This window comes from Varanus komodoensis, unplaced genomic scaffold (assembly GCF_004798865.1).
Source record: "Varanus komodoensis strain SLA01 unplaced genomic scaffold, ASM479886v1 scaffold47, whole genome shotgun sequence".
Taxonomy (NCBI): Eukaryota; Metazoa; Chordata; class Lepidosauria; order Squamata; family Varanidae; genus Varanus; species Varanus komodoensis.
This window is the reverse complement of record NW_025336045.1, coordinates 7,792,859-7,811,761: the sequence shown is the minus strand read 5'-3', so window position 1 is coordinate 7,811,761 and position 18,903 is coordinate 7,792,859. Positions and strand designations below refer to the sequence as shown.

The following is an 18,903-nucleotide window of genomic DNA, read 5'->3' as shown; positions in this document are numbered from 1 at the left end:
CGTGCGTCGCGGGGCCCGCCGCCTCCAAGGCTCCGCCTGTGCTTGCCCCCGAGCGGAGCGGAGCGGAGCGGTAAAAGCGGCACGGGAGCTCTGGAGCAGCTGTGCTCCGCAAGAAGAGCCCTAGCTTCTCGAGGAAGACATCCTCGAGACGACCGAGCGGACGGGTCTGCCCCGATTTACATAAGCTGCGGTGCCTTGGAGACGTTTTCATACGCACTTTGCATTTTTGTGTGTTGCGGCCTGGAACTGAAATGGCATTAATTGGCATTGTGACCAGTTGATCTACACAAGATGCATAACCCTGTGATGGTGATTGTTTTAAAGGGTGGCTCAAGAGTTACACAAACCGGTACTGGTTGGTTGTACGTTTACTATGGCACACCTAAATAAGCTCTGGTGCAACGCACTGCTTCCGGAAGAGACATGTTGCAAATAAATGAGTCCATCTGCATGCAAAATTTCAGTGTCACGTGATCTCAGATTAAATACATCTGTTTCCAGTAGGTTCCAGAGGTTGTTGGCAAGTGCATCTTATCAAATAGTATCTTGAAGCCAAAGAGCTCTTAAAACCAGGATAAAGTTTTTTAACAGCAGGAATCAGGGATGGGTTATAAACCCCACCCACTTATACTATGACTATCCCCTGAAAAACATTAAATCTATTATTACAACATAGAATATGGCTCAGACATGATTCTGTCTAGAGAAGACCATCCACCAAACCTTGGACCAGATAAGAGGGTATTAAAGGAGCAAAAAAGAGGTCAGTGGCAACTCTGAAGGAGCCTGAAGGATCTGCAGCTGCCTGTGGGACCTGGATACTCCAAAAAGCTGGGTTTTATTGAAGAGTGGCAAGAAGAAAGACATTGCACAAACAAACCCATATAAAATCCTGTATGAAGTTTTCAAAAAGGCAGGTGGGAGACACATTGTATGTGGATAAAACCAACACTGAGCTTTGCACTTTACTGCAAAACATTGTGTGGCACAAAGTCAACACTATGCTTCATTTCCCCAGAGTACACCTCCCCATGGTAAAGAATGATGGTAGCGGTATCATATTGTGGGGATGCTTTTCTTTGGCAGGGACTGGAAAACTCGCCAGGATTTGAGGGCAAAATAGGGTGCAATGTAGGGCAATCCTAGAGGACAACAATTTTTGTCTGCAAGGGACCTAGGAATGGGACAGAGGTTTCCCTTCCCTTCCAGGAAGTGAAACACCCTAAACTCACAGCCAAAGTAACTCTGGGGTGGTTCGAAAATAAGAACCTGACATGATCGGTCCCTTGGAGAGGAGCCCAGTGTGGAGGCTTTTCGGGGAGTTGTTTGCAATTAAACAAATAGACCATTAGCTAGAACAACACTGGCAGAAAACTCGAAGAACAAGTCTGATTGATGTGGGCAGAGCTCTTTTGAAAGTATCCTTAAGACAAAAGTTGACCAAATTCTGCCACATGCATTTCCACAGAATTGCCTGGTGGAGCTTTTCAACTTATATAGCTTTTATACATTAGCCTGTGAGAAGATGTGGACCAATCAAAATATCACAACCCATTGTGTCCAATTTGTGTGATATTTTGCAGATAAAATCAATTGTATTTGTACTAACTTGGATGTCATCCTTGATAAAGGTTCAATGAATGAATCTTTAGCCTCTGCTTTTCTGATTATAATGAATACTTTTCAATTTGTATAGCATGAGGATGCAAGCAGGATTCTTTTAAGAGGCAAGTCTCATCACTTTTATGTTGGATCGTTGCTTAGGGGATAGCTGCCAAAAGGAACAATATTAAACACATACTTATAGAAAAGTATGATTCCATCTTGCCTAAAGAGGAGGTAGTAAGACCTCTTCTTAAGCAAAACCCTACCCTGAGTTTTAGAACCAGCTCAAATGAGCAGATGAGTCAGTAGTTGTCAAGTGACACACATATCACATAGTAATTCCTTTATTAATGGCAGAATTCTCAAACTTCCATACATGAAGACTGTGATAAACACTTCACGCAACCAAGTTATTAAAAGATAGCTGCTTTATGACATGATAAACATGGTCATGTTGACTGGCCCACAGTAACACAAGGCCCCTTTCTGTACATGAAATACTAATTAAGCCCTACAGATACAAATATTCTATAGTATTTTTTTCCTGCATTTATTACTCCCACACTGACAGGTAATCTCTTTTTCAGGCATACTTCCAGGTTCATAACCATAATCCCATGTCAGTTCTGTTCCAGCTTTTACATGCCTAGGAAGCAAACATATCACCCAGTTAATATAACAGCAGTAATCAAAGAGTAACTGAACTTACTTGATGTATCTACTTTCTAAAAATGACAGCCCTTTTTCACACTCACTGTCTCAGGTATGACTACTCTGGCTGGGGAAATGCACTATTCATATGAGCTGTTACTTTTATTTCCTGAGCAAAATGCATGTCATTTTGGTGGGTAAGTGATTTAAGCATTCATGGATTATGGTGCATGATGGTAAGGTAATGCTTTCTCTTGTGAAGTTCCCAATAAATGAAGAGAGAGAGAGAGAGAGAGAGAGAGAGAGAGAGAGAGAGAGAGAGACAGACAGACAGACAGACTGTGGCCCTGCGATAAACAGAGTTAGTGGGTAAGAAAGAATTCTCATTTTCCCCACACCTATAGCAGTGGGAAAGAGAAAGAGCTTGCTACCACATAAGGAATAGGCTCATGGCCAAGAGATGGTTGAAATCAGTTTCCAGGTTCAGTATCAGTCTAGTAAATTTTAAAAAAGAAGATCTTTGGGCAACCGTGGAGAGTAAGTCCAGCCAATTTTAAAGTAGACATTGTCAGAAATTAATGTTTAACATTACATAGAAAATAGTAAATATTTAAATAATATTTTTATTATATAGCAGACTATGGAATGTGCTCCCCAGAGAGGTTCTCCTGGTGCTGACTTTATACTCTTTTCGGTGCCAGGTAAAGACCTTTTTATTCAGCCATCATTTTAATAATTAAGGTTTTGAGATGTTTTAAGAACTGACCACAGTTGCATTCTTTTCGTTTTCTTCCTTTCCTTCTTTTCTTTAGTCTTATGAAAATGTTGTTTTATGTTGACCTACTATCTATTGTTTTAATTATTGTATTATTGTAATATTATATTCTATTTTAATCATTGTAAGCCATCCTGAGCCATTTGTCGGAAAGGATGGGATAAAAAGGTTTAAAATAAATAATTAAAGAAAGAAAGAAAAGGTTTACTAGATAGTGATGCATGAACTATTTTAACTATCTGCATATGTTCAATAAAGGGAACCTTCCAGGGAAAGGGTTAGGGTTAGGGTTCGGGTTCAGACACTGAGTTGTTTTTCAACTGAAAAATGATCTCATTAATTCTATCCTAAGCTGAAAACTTATCTGTATTATGAACTCCATGGCCATTATTTTTCACAATCAGTTTGCAGATACGTCAAATAGAAAGTATGATTCATCTTGCCATGTTCTACAGATGGAAGGAAATCATTAGGTCCACAGCACTTTTCATAATATCAAGTGCTTTAATAATGAATCTTTATGAAATATTGACTATAAAACTTGTACAGAATATACATTCTATACAAAATATTATTAACAAAACATTCTTGCTATACAAAAGTAGAAATACTTTGGGATTTGGGAGGAGTTTTAAAAAATTATTGTGGTCACTCAGTGAGATGTTTAAAAATATTTCAGTTATAAACAAGTGGTAGTGCTGGATTATACTTATCCAGTATATTGCTGATGCTGAAAATAAATAAAATCCAAAACTCCTAATCAGAGATCTACCAAAAACACAAAGACATGCAGAACTCTAATAATGGTTTCTTTAGAGCAATAAAATGATAATGTTATGGTTAGCTTACTCAGCTAAGTTCTTCCCCCAAAGATCATGCATGGGGAACTCCAGCAAGATTAAGAAGGCTGGCCAGTCTTTGAGCCTGGCTAATATATTCAAACAGAACCCAATTACAGTAAGAAAAACAAGATAGCATTTGAATGTTATAAAGACATAAAGTCTGAGACTATGTAAAGCTCAGCCATTTCTGTACCTATATCTGATAGTTTCCTTCAACAATCCCTTGAAACATCAGGCTTTTTAAGAAGACATTTTTGCTGCCAGCATTGCATGCATAAGGATGCATCACTACAACTCAGGCAGCATCCTATGCTATGCAAGTTAGCCAAAGCCATGCAGCTCTGCTTTATCCCATTCTATAAAATAGGTTAAAGTGCCTATTGTATTATTTTGCTAGCACAATACTTTGCTGTTGCAATATTCCATTGGCCCTGAGTATGCAGGATAATATAATGGGCCAGCAGTAAACTCACTCTGTGAGGTGCGTTCTGTTGTTTACAGCTCAAGAAGATCAAAGGGCAGGTGGTATATTTTGTACATATTTTCTTACTGGGGACCCATTTTTTGGTCTTGGTGTTATTTCTAGTGAATGAAAGCAAGAACATATTTCAAACCTGTTTGTGAAGAATGCCACCCAAGGGAAATTTCTGTTGTGAGTCTCTACAAATACACTCTGCACAAAGAGGTTAGGAGAGCAGCTGTGCTATAAATAAAACAAACAAATGAAAGTTAAAATGGAAAGACCTGTTTTTCTCTTGTGAAAACTTAGAACATCCTCTTCTACATTGAGAAAGCCACATTTTCAAGAGGTACTGTGGGCAGTTTTCAAGACCAAAGTTATCTCCTCAGTTAAGATCTTTTCTTTAATAATAAGATATTTAACGGGTATTTAATGATTCAAGAAGAAAGAGACTCTATCAAAAACATGCCATATTTGGTTACAATATGTAGACAGAAAATGTCAACAAGTGGTGAACTCATGAAACAACAGGTGTATAATACCTGAAATAACACTTCTTCCCAATGTGTAAATGCATTGTACGTGTTCTATCAGAAAAAAAGGAGGAGGTTATTAAGATTCAACAGTAGTTTAGCAAACCTTCCCAGTGTCCAAAAGCCAGGATAGTTTCTTGAAGACATGGAAAGGCCTTATGGCCTTTACTTTACAGAAAAGGCACCAGAGATAATTGCCTTGAAGCTACCTTTCCCAGTTATTTTAAATGATAATGGCTATTTCTGTTGTGAGAACAAAACAGTTTGCCTTACTGAAGTTGCTTTACTCCCCCTAGTTCTCCCAGGAAGGAATATTAGAGGCTGTGTGCATACTGACAGACTTTGCAATAGTGAGAAAGGGGAACCTTATAAATTCCATAGCAAGAGGCATTGTCTTTTGTTCATGGCCTAAAGAGCAGAACTGATACACTGCTCACCCTGACCACTTTGAAAGCTGAGTAATTTCTTGCAAATACAGTCACAGATAGGAGAATGTAAGGTTTTAAAAACGTATTTATATGTAACATTCACATTTCATTACTGTATTCAATAAACTGTGTATCAACCAAACATGTTAGATAAGAATCAGTTCACAAGTATCACAACAGGAGGCTGCTATGAGACACATCGACATGACAGCATGTCACCACAAGAGAAGATGCAGAGGCTGTCAAGAAGTTAAAAATGGTGTTGATGGGTCTAATGCCTTTGTGATCCTGGTTTTGATAAACTGATGGTTGTGGTTATTGTTATGTGCCATATGGCAACCTCATGAATGAAGGCCCTCCAAAATATCCTGTCTTTCATGGCTCTGCTCAGGTCTTGTAAATTCAAGGCTGTTGCCTCCTTTATACAGTTAATCCATCTCATATTTGGACCTCCTTTTCCTCTTCTGCCTTCAACTTTCCCTAGAATGATTGTCCAGGAAGTTTTACCTTCTCATGATGTGCCCAAAGTATGACAGCCTTTCCTCCAGCATAATGTTTTACATTTTCTTCCTGTCTGGGCAGTAATTAATACAGGGAAATGCATTCCCTGTTAGCCCCCCCAAAACAAACAAACCCCGAAAGCAAAGCAAACTTGGTAAACATAATTGCAATGGGAGTGCCAAATGGGAGCATGTTATTATGAGAACATTTGGGCCAGACAGAAACAACATTTTGTGCATTGATTTAGCATGTGAAAATAGGTATAAGCATCATCCAGAAAAGTAATGTTCTCTAATCTTTTCTTTAGACATATAAATAGATATATGTCAAAGTTAAAAAAGCACACACACAATTACTATTAATCCTTACATGGTGATAAGACATTTCAAATTAGGGTCTAATACAATCAACATTGGTGCAACATAAATCTTAAACATTTCAGTGGGACTAAAACTGAATACAATTCTTTGTCTATTAAAAATGCACTACTCTTAACAAATGTGGGGGGAGGTTGTTGTGGCAACTTCTAAAATTAAATCTTTAGCTGCTGGTCTTTACTCAGTTTTTTTTTAAATTTTGAGGAGACATCAGCCTTCCAAACTTAGTAAAGATGAACTGCTAATTCTTGGAGTTTGTATATGCTTACATGCAGCTAAAGTATATGTGTTCAGAATGCAATCATATTTTATAGCAGTTGAACAAATACCCTTGAGGTTTACAGAAATCATCCAGGCTCCAGTATTCTTCAGGGGAAGAATGCCAGACAATGACTTCCTGCAATGACTTTAGAAAGGCGGGTGTCTGCAGTAGCCAACAGTTCAAACGGCATCTTTGTTAGTGCTTGGAGGACCACTGAAAGATGGTGTCACCAGGATACCAGATCTTGGTCACTACTTTTGTTAGCCGTGGGAATGGTGGGAATGTGTAAAACAGAGTTCCATTCCACTGTTGCAGGAACGTATCACCAAGAGATTCTCTGCCTGCCCCTGCCCTGCAGCAGTATCAGCTACACAATGAGCTACATTTCAGGCGAAGCACCTGTTTCAAATTTATTTATTTACAGTATTTCTACCCCGTCCTTAACCGCATTAATTACATTAAAAATTTAAAAACAAAATCATCAGAAGCAGAGGTAGGAGAGGGATAGACCATGCACGCTGCTGCTAGAGGCTGGGCACAAGCACTGCAGCTTCCAGATATTTAGCACCTCAACATGTTGTGAGCGAGTTCATGCCTAGACTTTACAAAACACTAGCCTAATTTAAAAGAAAGCTGGCATACCATTGTTACTTACATTAAGAAACCTGCCCACATTGCCTTCTTCAGTGGCATCAAGCAAACAAGGATTCTCTCTATTTTTTAGGTATGTCTCCTCGTCTTCCACTGCTGCTTCCTTATGAGCAAGTTCTTGTCTGTCTCTCCCAATCATTTCCTTGTGAGTATCATCAGTACAGAGTGGATCATTGTGCGGTTTATTAATCCATTCCTCTGTTTGGAGAAAAAATGTTAAAATATTAATTTCTCTTCTCTGAACACAAGGGTATTCCACACTTTGGGATTAGGGTCTCTTTAGTTGGTAGGAGTTGCATGTTTTCTAAATAGTTACTTTGCAATCAAGGGAAATACATAATGAAACAGAATATTTTTGTAGAGATTTTGATGGCTGGAAGAATTCTTATTATCACTGAATAAAAAAGTTTTAGACTTGACAATGATGTATTTCAAGTTCAAAAACAACAATTCTCCAGGATTTAGTATCATCACATGTAGACTTCAGAAAGACTTTGTTTTGAATCAAAATTCTACCAGTATTCCATGTAACTTAGTAATTGTATATTGTTACACAGTGTATGTTTATCTATATTTGTAAAAGTGCATTTTAAGAGTAAATTCTAGATGTATCCATCTAGAGTTTTGGCTGTGGTGATGCTGTACTTCAGAAAACCCTTATTTCTCAATGAATGTGTATATTATCCTAAGAAGCTGCTTATTTTGGATTTTCCCCTTTCTCCTATTTTGCAGGAGAAAGGAGCCATTCTGAATGCAGCAGACAACAAATAGTACCGTGTTTTTCAGATTAAGTGACAAACCAAGGTTTATTTACATGTGTGTGTATGTACACACACACACACACACACGCACACCTTGCATATGGGATGGAAGAAAATACAGGATGCTCCAAATTTTTAGGGAAGTAGCAACATCTTTCTTTCTTTATTTTTCGATTTATATCCTGCCTTTTTCCTACAAAGGGCTCAAGGCAGCTTACATCATTCTCCTTCTCCATCTTATCCCCACAACAACAACCCTGTGAGGTAGGTTGGGCTGAGAGTCTGTGACTGGCCCAAAGTCACCCAGATCGTCGGAGTCCCAGTCCCATGCTCTTAACCACTACGCCACACTGGCTCTCTTGTACTATAGAGAACCGGCCTGTCTCTTGCTCACTCCAAAATGTTCCAATAGATTTATCTGATTCTGAGGAGGAAGTGGGAAAAGAGTGAAGGTGTAAAGACTTGAAATTCCAAGGTCATCTAGTGAAGTTTCTAAGGCAGAACATGAAAATGGGTGGAAGGGTTTTCAGAAAGGTGGCAGGGGGACACATATGCCTGGAGCCAAGGGTCTTGCTGGTTTGGGTCAGGCTTCAATGGGCTCATATCAGACTGAAGTGACTGGCAACACAACTGGGGAGACATGGCTCCATTGTGGGGCAGCCATTGTAGAGGTAGCTAGGGCTGCTGGCGGAACAGACACACCACAATGCTCAGTAGTGATCAGTGAGTGGTGCCTGGTTTTTTTTTTGCCAATTTCTTCCTACCCAGTTTCTTTGTCCTTTTGGGCTGCACTGCCATTTTGTGTTTCTTCTTCTCCTTATGCTTTTTGGGAACATCGGAGGAAGTTGGTTGATTGGGCTCTGAAGAAGCTGTTTTTGGTACTCCTGCTGCCGCAGACACTGGGTACTTTCTGAAGGCCTCCTGAGAGGTGGAAACATGACTACTGGAGTTACTGGTAATGGCCTGCATAGCAATAAGAGCCATTGTCCAAATTTTGGTCTTTAGATGGGCCAGCCCTATTTTTTTCAGGCTTGCTTTGTAAATACCTGGCAATGAGGGCATTTGTTGATGTGATGCTTCTTGCCAAGGCAAAACAAGCAAAGTGAATGTCCCTCAGTGGATGACATTTTCATGCCACACCTGATGCACTTTTGAAAAGCCGGTTTGAAGGTCATAGAGGAAAAAGAAGAAGATAGAAAGAAGAGAGATTTGAGGTAAAAGGGATAAACAATAGAAGGGTTTTTTGTGGCCAGGGGGTGGAGTTGTGGGGGGAGAACTGTAGGGTAGGTTCATAAGAAGTGAGGAACAGAATGAGTTTGGGTAGGAAAAATGGGTGAATAAAGGGGAATCAAGTGAGTAAAGCTGTGAGATAAACACTAGGATCCCAAGGCACTGCAAACGGCAGTCAAAAGTGAACTGAGAAAACGCTGGGAGCCCCACTTATTTATGCTAAAGAGTAAGGGATGGGGCTCCCACCAAAAATTCTAGGCTTAGCTAGGAAAATCTTCCCACACAGAGGCACTGTGCAGGCACAGCACCCATGCTCAGAGATCACAAAGAAGAACACCCTTTACTCCAGGGCTGGCTCTACAATTGTAAAGTGTGAGGCAGCAAGTTCTGGTTGTGGAAGTGGTGGGAAGCAGCAATGAAGTGTTGGAAAATAGAGATGTGGGTGCTAGGCTGTGGAGATTTCTGATGAGTGAGTAAGGACAGGGATCTGTGCACCGCCCCCTACTCTGCCAAGGTAACCTGCTGCTGTCACATGCAGTGAAGGATGTAGTCTTTCAACAGCACTTAAGTAAGATTTAAGTTACACAGAATCATAGAACATTAGAGTTGGAAAGGGCCATGAAGGTCATTGGGTCCAACTCCCTCCTGTTGTGGGACACCAATTTACACCAACCCACTCAGATGACTGTCCAGTCTCCTCTTGAATGTTTTTAGTGTGGGAGAACCCACCACCTCTCTAAGCAGCTGGTTTCACTGCTGTAGTGCTCTGACAGTGAGGAATCTTTTCCTTATGTCTAGTCTGAATCTGGGTTGTTGCAACTTGAATTGATTATTTCATATCCTACACTTTGGTATCAGTGAGAAGAGATCTTGACCTTCAAAAAGGGTAGTAGAGGGGACATGGGGAATTACAGGCCAGTTAGTCTTACGTCCATTGTAGGAAAGACAATAGAAAGGTTCATAATAGCAAGAGATCCAGTAACCCTAGGTAGGGAAGGGAGGCTGGCGGCCATGCAACATGGCTTCCTCTAAAACAGGTCCTGCCAGATGAAAGTTGTGGAATTCTATAACTAGGTTTTGAGGTGACTAAATGGAGGGGATGCAGTGGATGTGGTTTACCTGGATTTCAGCAAGGCCTTTGAGAAAGTGCCACATGAGATCCTGGCTGAGATATTGAGGAGTTTTGGGATGGACCCATGCACTGTCTGATGGATTAGGGCATGGTTGAAAGACTGAAAGCAGAAGGTAACTATTAGTGAGGAATCATCAGTATGGTGGCTGGTGATAAGTGGGGACCCCCAGGGATCTGTCCTGGGACTGTTCCTGTTCAATCTTTTCATCAATGACCCGGAAGAGGGGCTGACCAGTCTGCTGATCAAATTCACAGATGCTACTAAAATGGGGGCAGTGGCTGATGAGCAGGTACTCAGGATCCAGAAGGATCTGGACAGACTATGGAAGCGCACAGAGGACAACAGGATGGCATTCAATGCAGATAAGTGCAGGGTCTTGCAGTTGGGGCATAAGAATGGATGTCATAATGACAGGTTAGGGGACAAGTGGCTGAAGAGAAGAATGTGTGAAAGGGATCTCGGGGTACAGGTTGACTGCAGGCTAAACAGGAGTCAGCAGTGTGATGCAGTGGTCAAGAGGGTGAACACCACCCTTGGTTGCATAGCTAGAAGCCTGACTTCTAGATTGAGAGAGGTATCACTGCCACTCTGTACAACTCTGGTGTGCCCGCAACTGGAGTATTGTGTTCAGTTCTGGGCGGCACATTACAGGAAGGATATAGCCACATTGGAATCAATGCAGCGTAGGGCCACAAGTATGGTGGCCGGATAATAGGGAAAGCTGTATGAGGTGAGACTGAGGGAACTGGGTCTTTTAAGCCTGGAGGAGACTCTGAGGGGATCTGTTGGTGACATGTAGGTATGTGAGGGAGTGCCATGCGGAGGTGGGTAGAGACCTACTTTCCCCTGCAGAGGAGGGCAAGACGCATTCCAATGGAACAAAGCTCAGGGAACCATGGTTCAATTTGGATGCCAGAAAGTATTTCCTGGGGCCCCAAGGATATGGAATGGACTTCCATGGGTGGTGGCTGAAGCCCCACTGCTGAGGATGCTCAAGGATAGGCTGGACATGCACATGGTAGGCATGTCATGAGCAGAGCCGGCTGGAGCTGGGGGTCAGACTAGATGACCTGGGAGACCCCTTCTGGATCACTCTGTTTCTATGTTTCTTTGTGGCAGCCTTTCAGGTACATATAGAGTGATGTCATGTTCCACCTCAGTTTTCTCTTCTCAAGGCAGAGCATACCTAGTTCTCTCAGTCTCTCCTCATACATTAGTTTTTCCAAACCCTGGATCCCGTTTTTTTCCCCCCTCCTCTGTACCCTTTCTATTTTCTTTTGCCTCTTTCTTAAATATTGGGGCCCACAACTGGACATGGTATTCCAGATGAAGGCTGACTAGTGAGGACTACAGGGGCACTACAACTTCTCATGATTTGGAAATAATACTTCTAATGCATCCCAAAATAGCATTTGCCCTTTTTGCAGCTGACAACAACTAAGCTTTTTAAAAAACTTCTTGGGTACATTCAAATTATGCCAGATGCTTTCAGCAGGGCTACTAAGTTCCTCTTCTGTGCAGATATATGTGTCTCTTATATACAGTGCGACTCCACCTCCCTTTTTGTCCCTTCTGTTTTGCTTGTACAGGTTGTACCCATCAATTATAGAGTTCCAGTCACGCGAGTCTTCCCACCAAGTTTCAGTTATTTCAGTAAGATCACAATTGCCCTCATGTACTATGAACTCAAGTTTGTGTTATTTCTTAACCATGCTCTGGACATTGGTGTTGTGCCCTGGTATTCTTCCTACTTTTTTGGGAGACAGATGTTAGGCCCTTCTTGAGTTTTTTTCTCTGTTGAAATATAAAAGTAGTTTCAGTTTAAAGACCTCTTGATGAACACATGCTTTCCATTACAATAGACCATCTTCCAGGAACCTTGTTGTTGTTGTTAGTCGCAAAGTGGCGTCCGACCCATCACGACTCCATGGACAACATTCCTCCAGGCCTTCCTGTCCTCCACCATCCCCCGGAGTCCACTCAAGCTCACACCAACTGCTTCAGTGACTCCATCTGGCCACCTCATCCTCTGCCATCCCCTTCTTCTTTTGCCATCTATTGTTCCCACCGTTAGGTTCTTCCCCAGGGAGTCCTTCCTTCTCATTAGGTGGCCAAAGTATTTGAGTTTTTTCTTCAGTATCTGGCCTTCTAAAGAGCAGTCAGGGTTGATCTCCTCTAGGACTCACCAGTTTGATCGCCTTGTGGTCCAAGGGACTCGCAGGAGTCTCCTCCAGCACCACAATTCAAAGGCCTCAATTCTTCGGCACTCAGCCTTCCTTATGGTCCAGCTTTCACAGCCATACATAGCAAATGGGAAAACCATAGCCTTGACTATATGCACTTTTGTTGGCAGGGTGATGTCTACTTTTTAGTATGCTGTTTAGATTTGCCATAGCTTTCCTCCCAAGGAGCAAGCGTCTTTTAATCTCTTGGCTGCAGTCCCTGTCTGCGGTGATCTTGGAGCCCAGGAAAATAAAATGTGTCATTACCTTCATTTCTTCCCCATCTGTTTGCCAGGAAGTGAGAGGACCGGATGCTATGATCTTAGTTTTCTTAACGTTGAGTTTCAAGCCAACTTTTGTGCTCTCCTCCTTCACCCACATCAAGAGGCTCTTTAGTTCCTCTTCACTTTCTGCCATTACAGTGGTATCATCTGCATATCTGAGGTTGTTGATATTTCTCCTGGCAATCTTAACTCCAACTTGTGATTCATCTAGCCCCGCCTTTCCCATGATGTGCTCTGCATATAAGAGGAATAGGCAGGGCGGCAGTATACAGCCTTGCCAAACCCCTTTCTCAATTTTGAACCAATCAGTGGTTCCGTGTCCAGTTCTCACTGTGGCTTCTTGACCTGCATATAGGTTTCTCAAGAGACAAATAAGATGGCCTGGTACTCCCATCTGTTTAAGAACCTGCCACAATTTGTTGTGATCCACACAATCAAGGGCTTTAGCATAGTCAGTGAAGCAGAAGTAGATGTTTTTCTGGAACTCCCTAGCTTTCTCCATGATCCAACGTATGTTGGCAATTTGATCTCTAGTTCCTCTGCCTCTTCGAAATCGTGCCTGTACTTCTGGAAGTTCTCGGTCCACATACTGCTGGAGCCTAGCTTGTAGGATTTTGAGCATAATTTTGCTAGCATGTGAAATGAGTGCAATGGTGCGGTAGTTTGGACTTTCCTTGGCGTTGCCCTTCTTTGGAATTGGAATGTAAACTGACCTTTTCCAATCCTGTGGCCACTGCTGAGTTTTCCAAATTTGCTGGCGTATTGAGTGTAGCACTTTTACTGCATCGTCTTTTAGGATTTTGAATAGCTCAGCTGGAATACTGTCACCTCCACTAGCTTTGTTGTTGCTCAGACTTCCTAAGGCCCATTTGGCTTCACATTCCAGGGTTTCTGCCTCGAGGTCAATGACCACCCCATCGTGGTTATCAGGGACGTTAAACTCTTTCTTGTATAGTTCTTCTGTGTAATCTTGCCACCTCTTCTTTCTCTGGAATTCTGCATTCAACTGGGTGTATCTTTCCCTTTCTCCCTTGCCTTTCACTTCCCTTCTTTCCTCAGCTATTTGTAAAGCTTCCTCAGACAGCCATTTTGCTTTCTTGCATTTTTTTTTCTTTGGGAAGGTTTTAGTTGCTATCTCTTGTACAATGTTACCTTCCGTCCATAGTTCTTCAGGCACTCTGTCTATTGTGAGGGAGGGGCCGGCGTTTGGGTGTTTATGACAGAAGCTCAGGAGAGAGCCAGAAAGCAGTGAGGATGGGGAGCAGAAGAGGGGCGAATGGGGAGAATGTCTATGCCAGCATGTGTTTTGGTGGCCAGTGACAAGCGGGATCCCCCAGGGCTCTGTCCTGTGGCCATTCCTGTTTAATCTTTTCATTAATGACATGGAAGAGGGGATGAACAGTCTGCTGATCAAATTTGCAGACGACACTAAAACTGGAGCAGTGGCCACAACTGAGGAGCAGGTACTCCAGATCCAAAAGGATCTGGACAGACTATGGAAGTGGGCAGGAGACAACAGGATGGCGTTCAATGTGGATAAGTGCAAGGTCTTGCACTTGGAGCACAGGAATAGCTGTCATAAGTAAAGGTTAGGGGACAAGTGGCTGAAGAGCAGCACTTGTGAAAGGGACCTCGGGGTGCTGGTTGACTGCAGGCTAAACATGAGTCAGCAGTGTGATGCAGTGGTCAAGAGGGTTGGTTGCATAGCCAGAAGTGTGGCTCCTAGATCAAGAGAGGTATTGCTACCACTCTATACGACTCTGGTGCACCCACAACTGGAGTATTGTGCTCAATTTTGGGCCCCTCATTACAGAAAGGATATAGCCAGGTTAGAGTCAGTGCAGCGTAGGGCCACAAGGTTGGTGGCCGGTTTGCAGGGGATGCTGTATGAGGCGAGACTGAGAGAACTGGGTCTCTTCAGCCTGAAGGAGACTCAGAGGAGATAATTTGGTGACATACAGGTATGTGAGGGGATGACACATGGAGATGGGTAGAGACCTGTTCTCTCCTGCAGAGGAAGGCAGGACACGCTCCAACGGAGCAAAGCTCAGGGAGCCAAGGTTCCATTTGGATGCCAGGAAGCATTTCCAGACAGTTAGGACCCCGAGGGTGGGGAATGGCTTCCATGAGAGGTCACTGAAGCCCCATCGGTGCATGCGTTCAAGGATAGACTGGACATGCACATGGTGGGCATGTCGTGAGTGGAGCCGGCTGGTGCCGGAGGTCAGACTAGATGGCCCGGGAGACCCCTTCTGACTCGCTCTGTTTCTATCAGATCTAATATTCCTTAAATCTATTTGTCACTTCTACTGTATATTCATCGGGAATATGATTCAGGTCGTCCTTGAGTGGCCTAATGCTTCTCCCTACTTTCTTCAATTTAAGCCTAAATTTTGCAACAAGCAGCTCATGATCTGAGCCACAGTCAGCTCCTGGTCTAGTTTTTACTGACTGTATAGAGCTTCTCCATCTTTGGCTACGGAGCACATAGTCAATCTGATTTCTGTGTTGACTATCTGGTGATGTGATGTGTAGAGTCGTCTCTTGGGTTGTTGGAAAAGAGTGTTTGCAATGGCCATCGTATTCTCTTGACAAAATTCTACCAGCCTGTGCCCTGCTTCATGTTGCACTCCAAGGCCAAACTTGCCTGTTATTCCGGTTATCTTTTGGCTTCCTACTTTAGCATTCCAATCCCCCATGATGATACGGACATCATTTTTTGGTGTTAATTCTAGAAGGTGTTCTAGGCCTTCACAGAACCGGTCAACTTCAGCTTCTTCAGCACCAGTGGTTGGGGCATAGACTTGGACTACTGTGATGTTTAATGATTTGCCTTGGATTTGAACCAAGATCATTCTGTCATTTTGGAGATTGTATCCCAGTACTGCTTTTCCTACTCTTTTATTGACTATGAAGGCTACACCATTTCTTCTGAGGGATTCTTGCCCACAGTAGTATACCTGATGGTCATCTGAATTAAATTCACCCATTCCTGTCCATTTTAGTTCGCTGATTCCCAAGATGTCGATGTTCAGTCCTGTCATCTTCTGTTTGACCACGTCCAGCTTGCCTTGAGTCATAGATCTTACATTCCAGGTTCCTATAGAGTACAGATCTTTACAGCATCGGACTCTCCTTTCACCACCAGATACATCCGCAACTGAGTGTCCTTTCTGCTTTGACCCAGTCGCTTCATTCTTTCTGGTACTACTAGTACTAGCCCTCTGCTCTTCCCCAGTAGCATATTGGAGCCCTTCCAACCTGAGGGGCTCATCTTCTGGCGTCATATCTTTTTGCCTTTTTGTACTGTCTGTGGGGTTTTCATGGCAAAGATACTGGAGTGGGTTGCCATTTCCTTCTCCAGTGGAACCTCAGCTTGTCAAAAATTCTATTCTCTCTTTATGACACCACCATGGTAGCCAGTCATTCACTTCAAGGATTTTCCCCCCATCAGTTCTTCCACATACTGCTAGAATTGAGGATAAAACTCACTCGGCCCCAATGTTTTTTGATTTTCCTCCCTAAAGTTTCAAAGTCTGGTGCTATTTTGTCAAAGATTCTCCTGTGGTGGTGTTTGTTCCCACATGGGTGAGAAGGAAGTGGGATTTGTCAGTGGCTTGTATAAGATATGTGAATGGGTTTTATCATTAACCTTGGCACCAGGGAGACAGCATGTCTGGTGATTCTCTTGGTCCTTGCAGCATACATATTTTTCCATTCTGTGCAGCAGGAAGTCTCCCACAACTAACTCTTCCTTTCTTACTATTACTGCAAGCTGTAACATTGCTCCTGTTTGTCTTTTATCACCTTGTTCAACATATCTCAGTGTGTCATGAAGTTCATTCACAGCCGGTTGTTCTCCCATCCCTGCTGTTAGTGGCTCAAAGCGGTTTGAAAGTACCCTTCCAGGATTCTGTTGTTCTGCCTCAGCTTGCTGTGGCACTTCTTTCTTCTGCAGTGCGATTAGTTACTGCAGCTCCATCGCTCTGTCTAAAAACTCTTCATCTTTTATTTCTTGGAGGATGAAAACTTGCTGCTGTAGTACTCTCACCTTTTCTTCTAGCAGTGCTACTAGCTTGCACTTGTTGCACATGTAGGCCATGCTGACCTCACGCAGAAAAGCAAACACTGCGTGGATGTTGCACATTACCACCACTGCAGAGTCTTCTTGGTCCATTTTGTCTGCTACCTTTTTCCTTCTAGCTTGCTGGGCCTGTTGTAGCAACCAGTGCTTCCCTTGTCTTCCCTAAAGGTTAACATGAATCCTACTAGTAGATGGAATGTGTTACAAGAAAACAAAGAAAGGGAAAGCTAAGGGGGGAAAAATAAAAAGAAAAAAGTAAAAGAAAAAAAGAAAAATGCTAGGGACTTCACCTTTGACTTCCTTTGCCAAATTCTGCCACCAATCTCCTGCTTGCTCTCCCTGTTCACTCACTTTGGTCACTCACTCCCTGGGAGCTTGACTGCTAGTATCCCAGTTGTGGTAACCCCCCTTATAATCAAACATGCAGCCAGGGCATGCCTCGTCACGGGTAAAAGAAAGCATGATCAGGATGTCCTGTTCGCGTGAACAAGAACAGGAACCCGCAACGAATGTGCACGCTACGCAAGGATGGAAACAAAGCAGGCTACGCTCAAGCATAACCGCCAGCGTCACGCCCTTGTAACCTCGCTTGCTTGCCTTAGCATGGGAAAGGTGCAAAATGTGCAAATGTAACTCAGTGGGGTTCCCCATTGTCCGCTGTCATTCATGCACCTGCATAGCTGTAAAAGAGTATAAAATTAGCTGCATTCGTGTGCCCGGTACCACACTCTCACGAGTGCATGGTCCCTGCCGGCAGGTAAATAAATCTCTCGGTAATTCCAACCAGTCTCTGGTCTCGTCTGTAAAATCGCTCCACAACACCAGTCTCTAGGCAGCTGGGGCAACTTCCTGTGACCTGCACAGCTAGGAGTCAGGAACCAGATTTAATCACCCCACCCCTTCAGCTGCTGCTAGCTAATCTGGCCACTCCCTTTCAGTTGCAGCTCTCAGCCTCATCCCCTTCAGTTGTAGCTCTTAGGCACACATGACTTCTAAGAAGAAACTATTTGCTGGGCTAATGCAGGCCCCGCTCCACTTTGCATTTGCCTGCCTTTGTCTCCTCTTCCACTACAATTCCGCCACCAAACTCGTGTTTGCTCTTCCTGTTCACTCACTATCTGGGAGCTTGACTGTTTGTATCCCAAAGTCCCTAGATCAGCTGGGGCAGCTTCCTCTGACCTGCTCAATGAATTCTCAGGAACCAGAACAATTCTGGTTGATTCCATATGTTCTGCCTTGAATGAACGAAGGCTCAAAGACTATCATGTGTGCACAAGAGGAGCAAACTTCTCATGAGAACCAGAGCATCGATGAAGAGTTATTTATGGTGTCAGCAGAACAAACTCTACTCCCCATTCTCACAGATGCTGATAGTAAGAATGGGTCAGATACGGAGGAGCAAAGAGAAGATGAAACAGAGGCATGAGAACAGGATAATTTAGGAGTAAATGTGAAAACAGTCTCTTAATCCTCTGATATGGAATGTGAGAACCAAACAGATAAGGGACAAGGGGGATTTGAGGATGCTTGTTCTCACAGGCACAGACAGGGACAGCTGGAATCCAGACTGACTGAATGACACAAAAAGAGGGGTCACAGCGCTCTGCCCACGGAGGGGCAGCCATGAAGGGTTCATAAACCAAGTGTGGGCTGAACTTAAAAAGAGAAAACAACTTTCTATCCTGTTTAAACTGTACATGTAATACTGTTTAGGATAAAAACATTGGTAGTATCAATTGGAGTGATTACTTTCATTGGGAAGGAGTGCCTGCCACACGACAGCTGCAAAGCTGAGCACTGTCCCCCAGCAATATACCTAAGAATGCCTTTGAGTCTCCCTATGAGCCCCAAAGGCATTCTTAGAAATAAACACAGCAGCTAGCTGCAGCCTAGCTCTTTGTTTTGACGTGCCACCCAGAAAATGAAAAAAGTAAACTGGGAATGGTAGGAACATAGTAGAGGAGGTGGCAAGGAGTCCGGGCATGTCTCCTGTGGCTTATATTTTATCAGCCCTTCTATGAGTTTATGAAGTTGCCTCTTCTGAAACTGGCATTTTGATGTACTCTGTGGGTTAATTATGTGATTTGGCATCTGGAGCTTAAAC

The 18,903-nt window shown here is 43.0% G+C and overlaps 1 protein-coding gene across 9 annotated transcripts in view; it reads right to left on the bottom strand.

The window, feature by feature from the left end:
- Positions 1-1,933: 1,933 nt before the first annotated feature.
- LOC123030900 (histone-lysine N-methyltransferase SETDB2-like) overlaps positions 1,934-18,903 on the bottom strand; it is a 45,647-nt gene continuing 28,677 nt past the window's right edge. For 7 of the 9 annotated variants that reach the window (XM_044445219.1, XM_044445220.1, XM_044445226.1 and 4 more), the window contains 3 exons: positions 7,090-7,283; positions 4,488-4,576; positions 1,934-2,251 (listed from right to left, as the gene is read on the bottom strand). In XM_044445219.1, the coding sequence (XP_044301154.1) occupies positions 2,134-2,251; positions 4,488-4,576; positions 7,090-7,283 (401 nt within the window). In that variant the 3' untranslated portion in view covers positions 1,934-2,133. Of the gene's footprint in view, positions 3,481-4,487; positions 4,577-7,089; positions 7,284-18,903 lie in introns of those variants that run through there. The other 2 variants (XM_044445221.1, XM_044445227.1) reach the window with 2 other exon arrangements.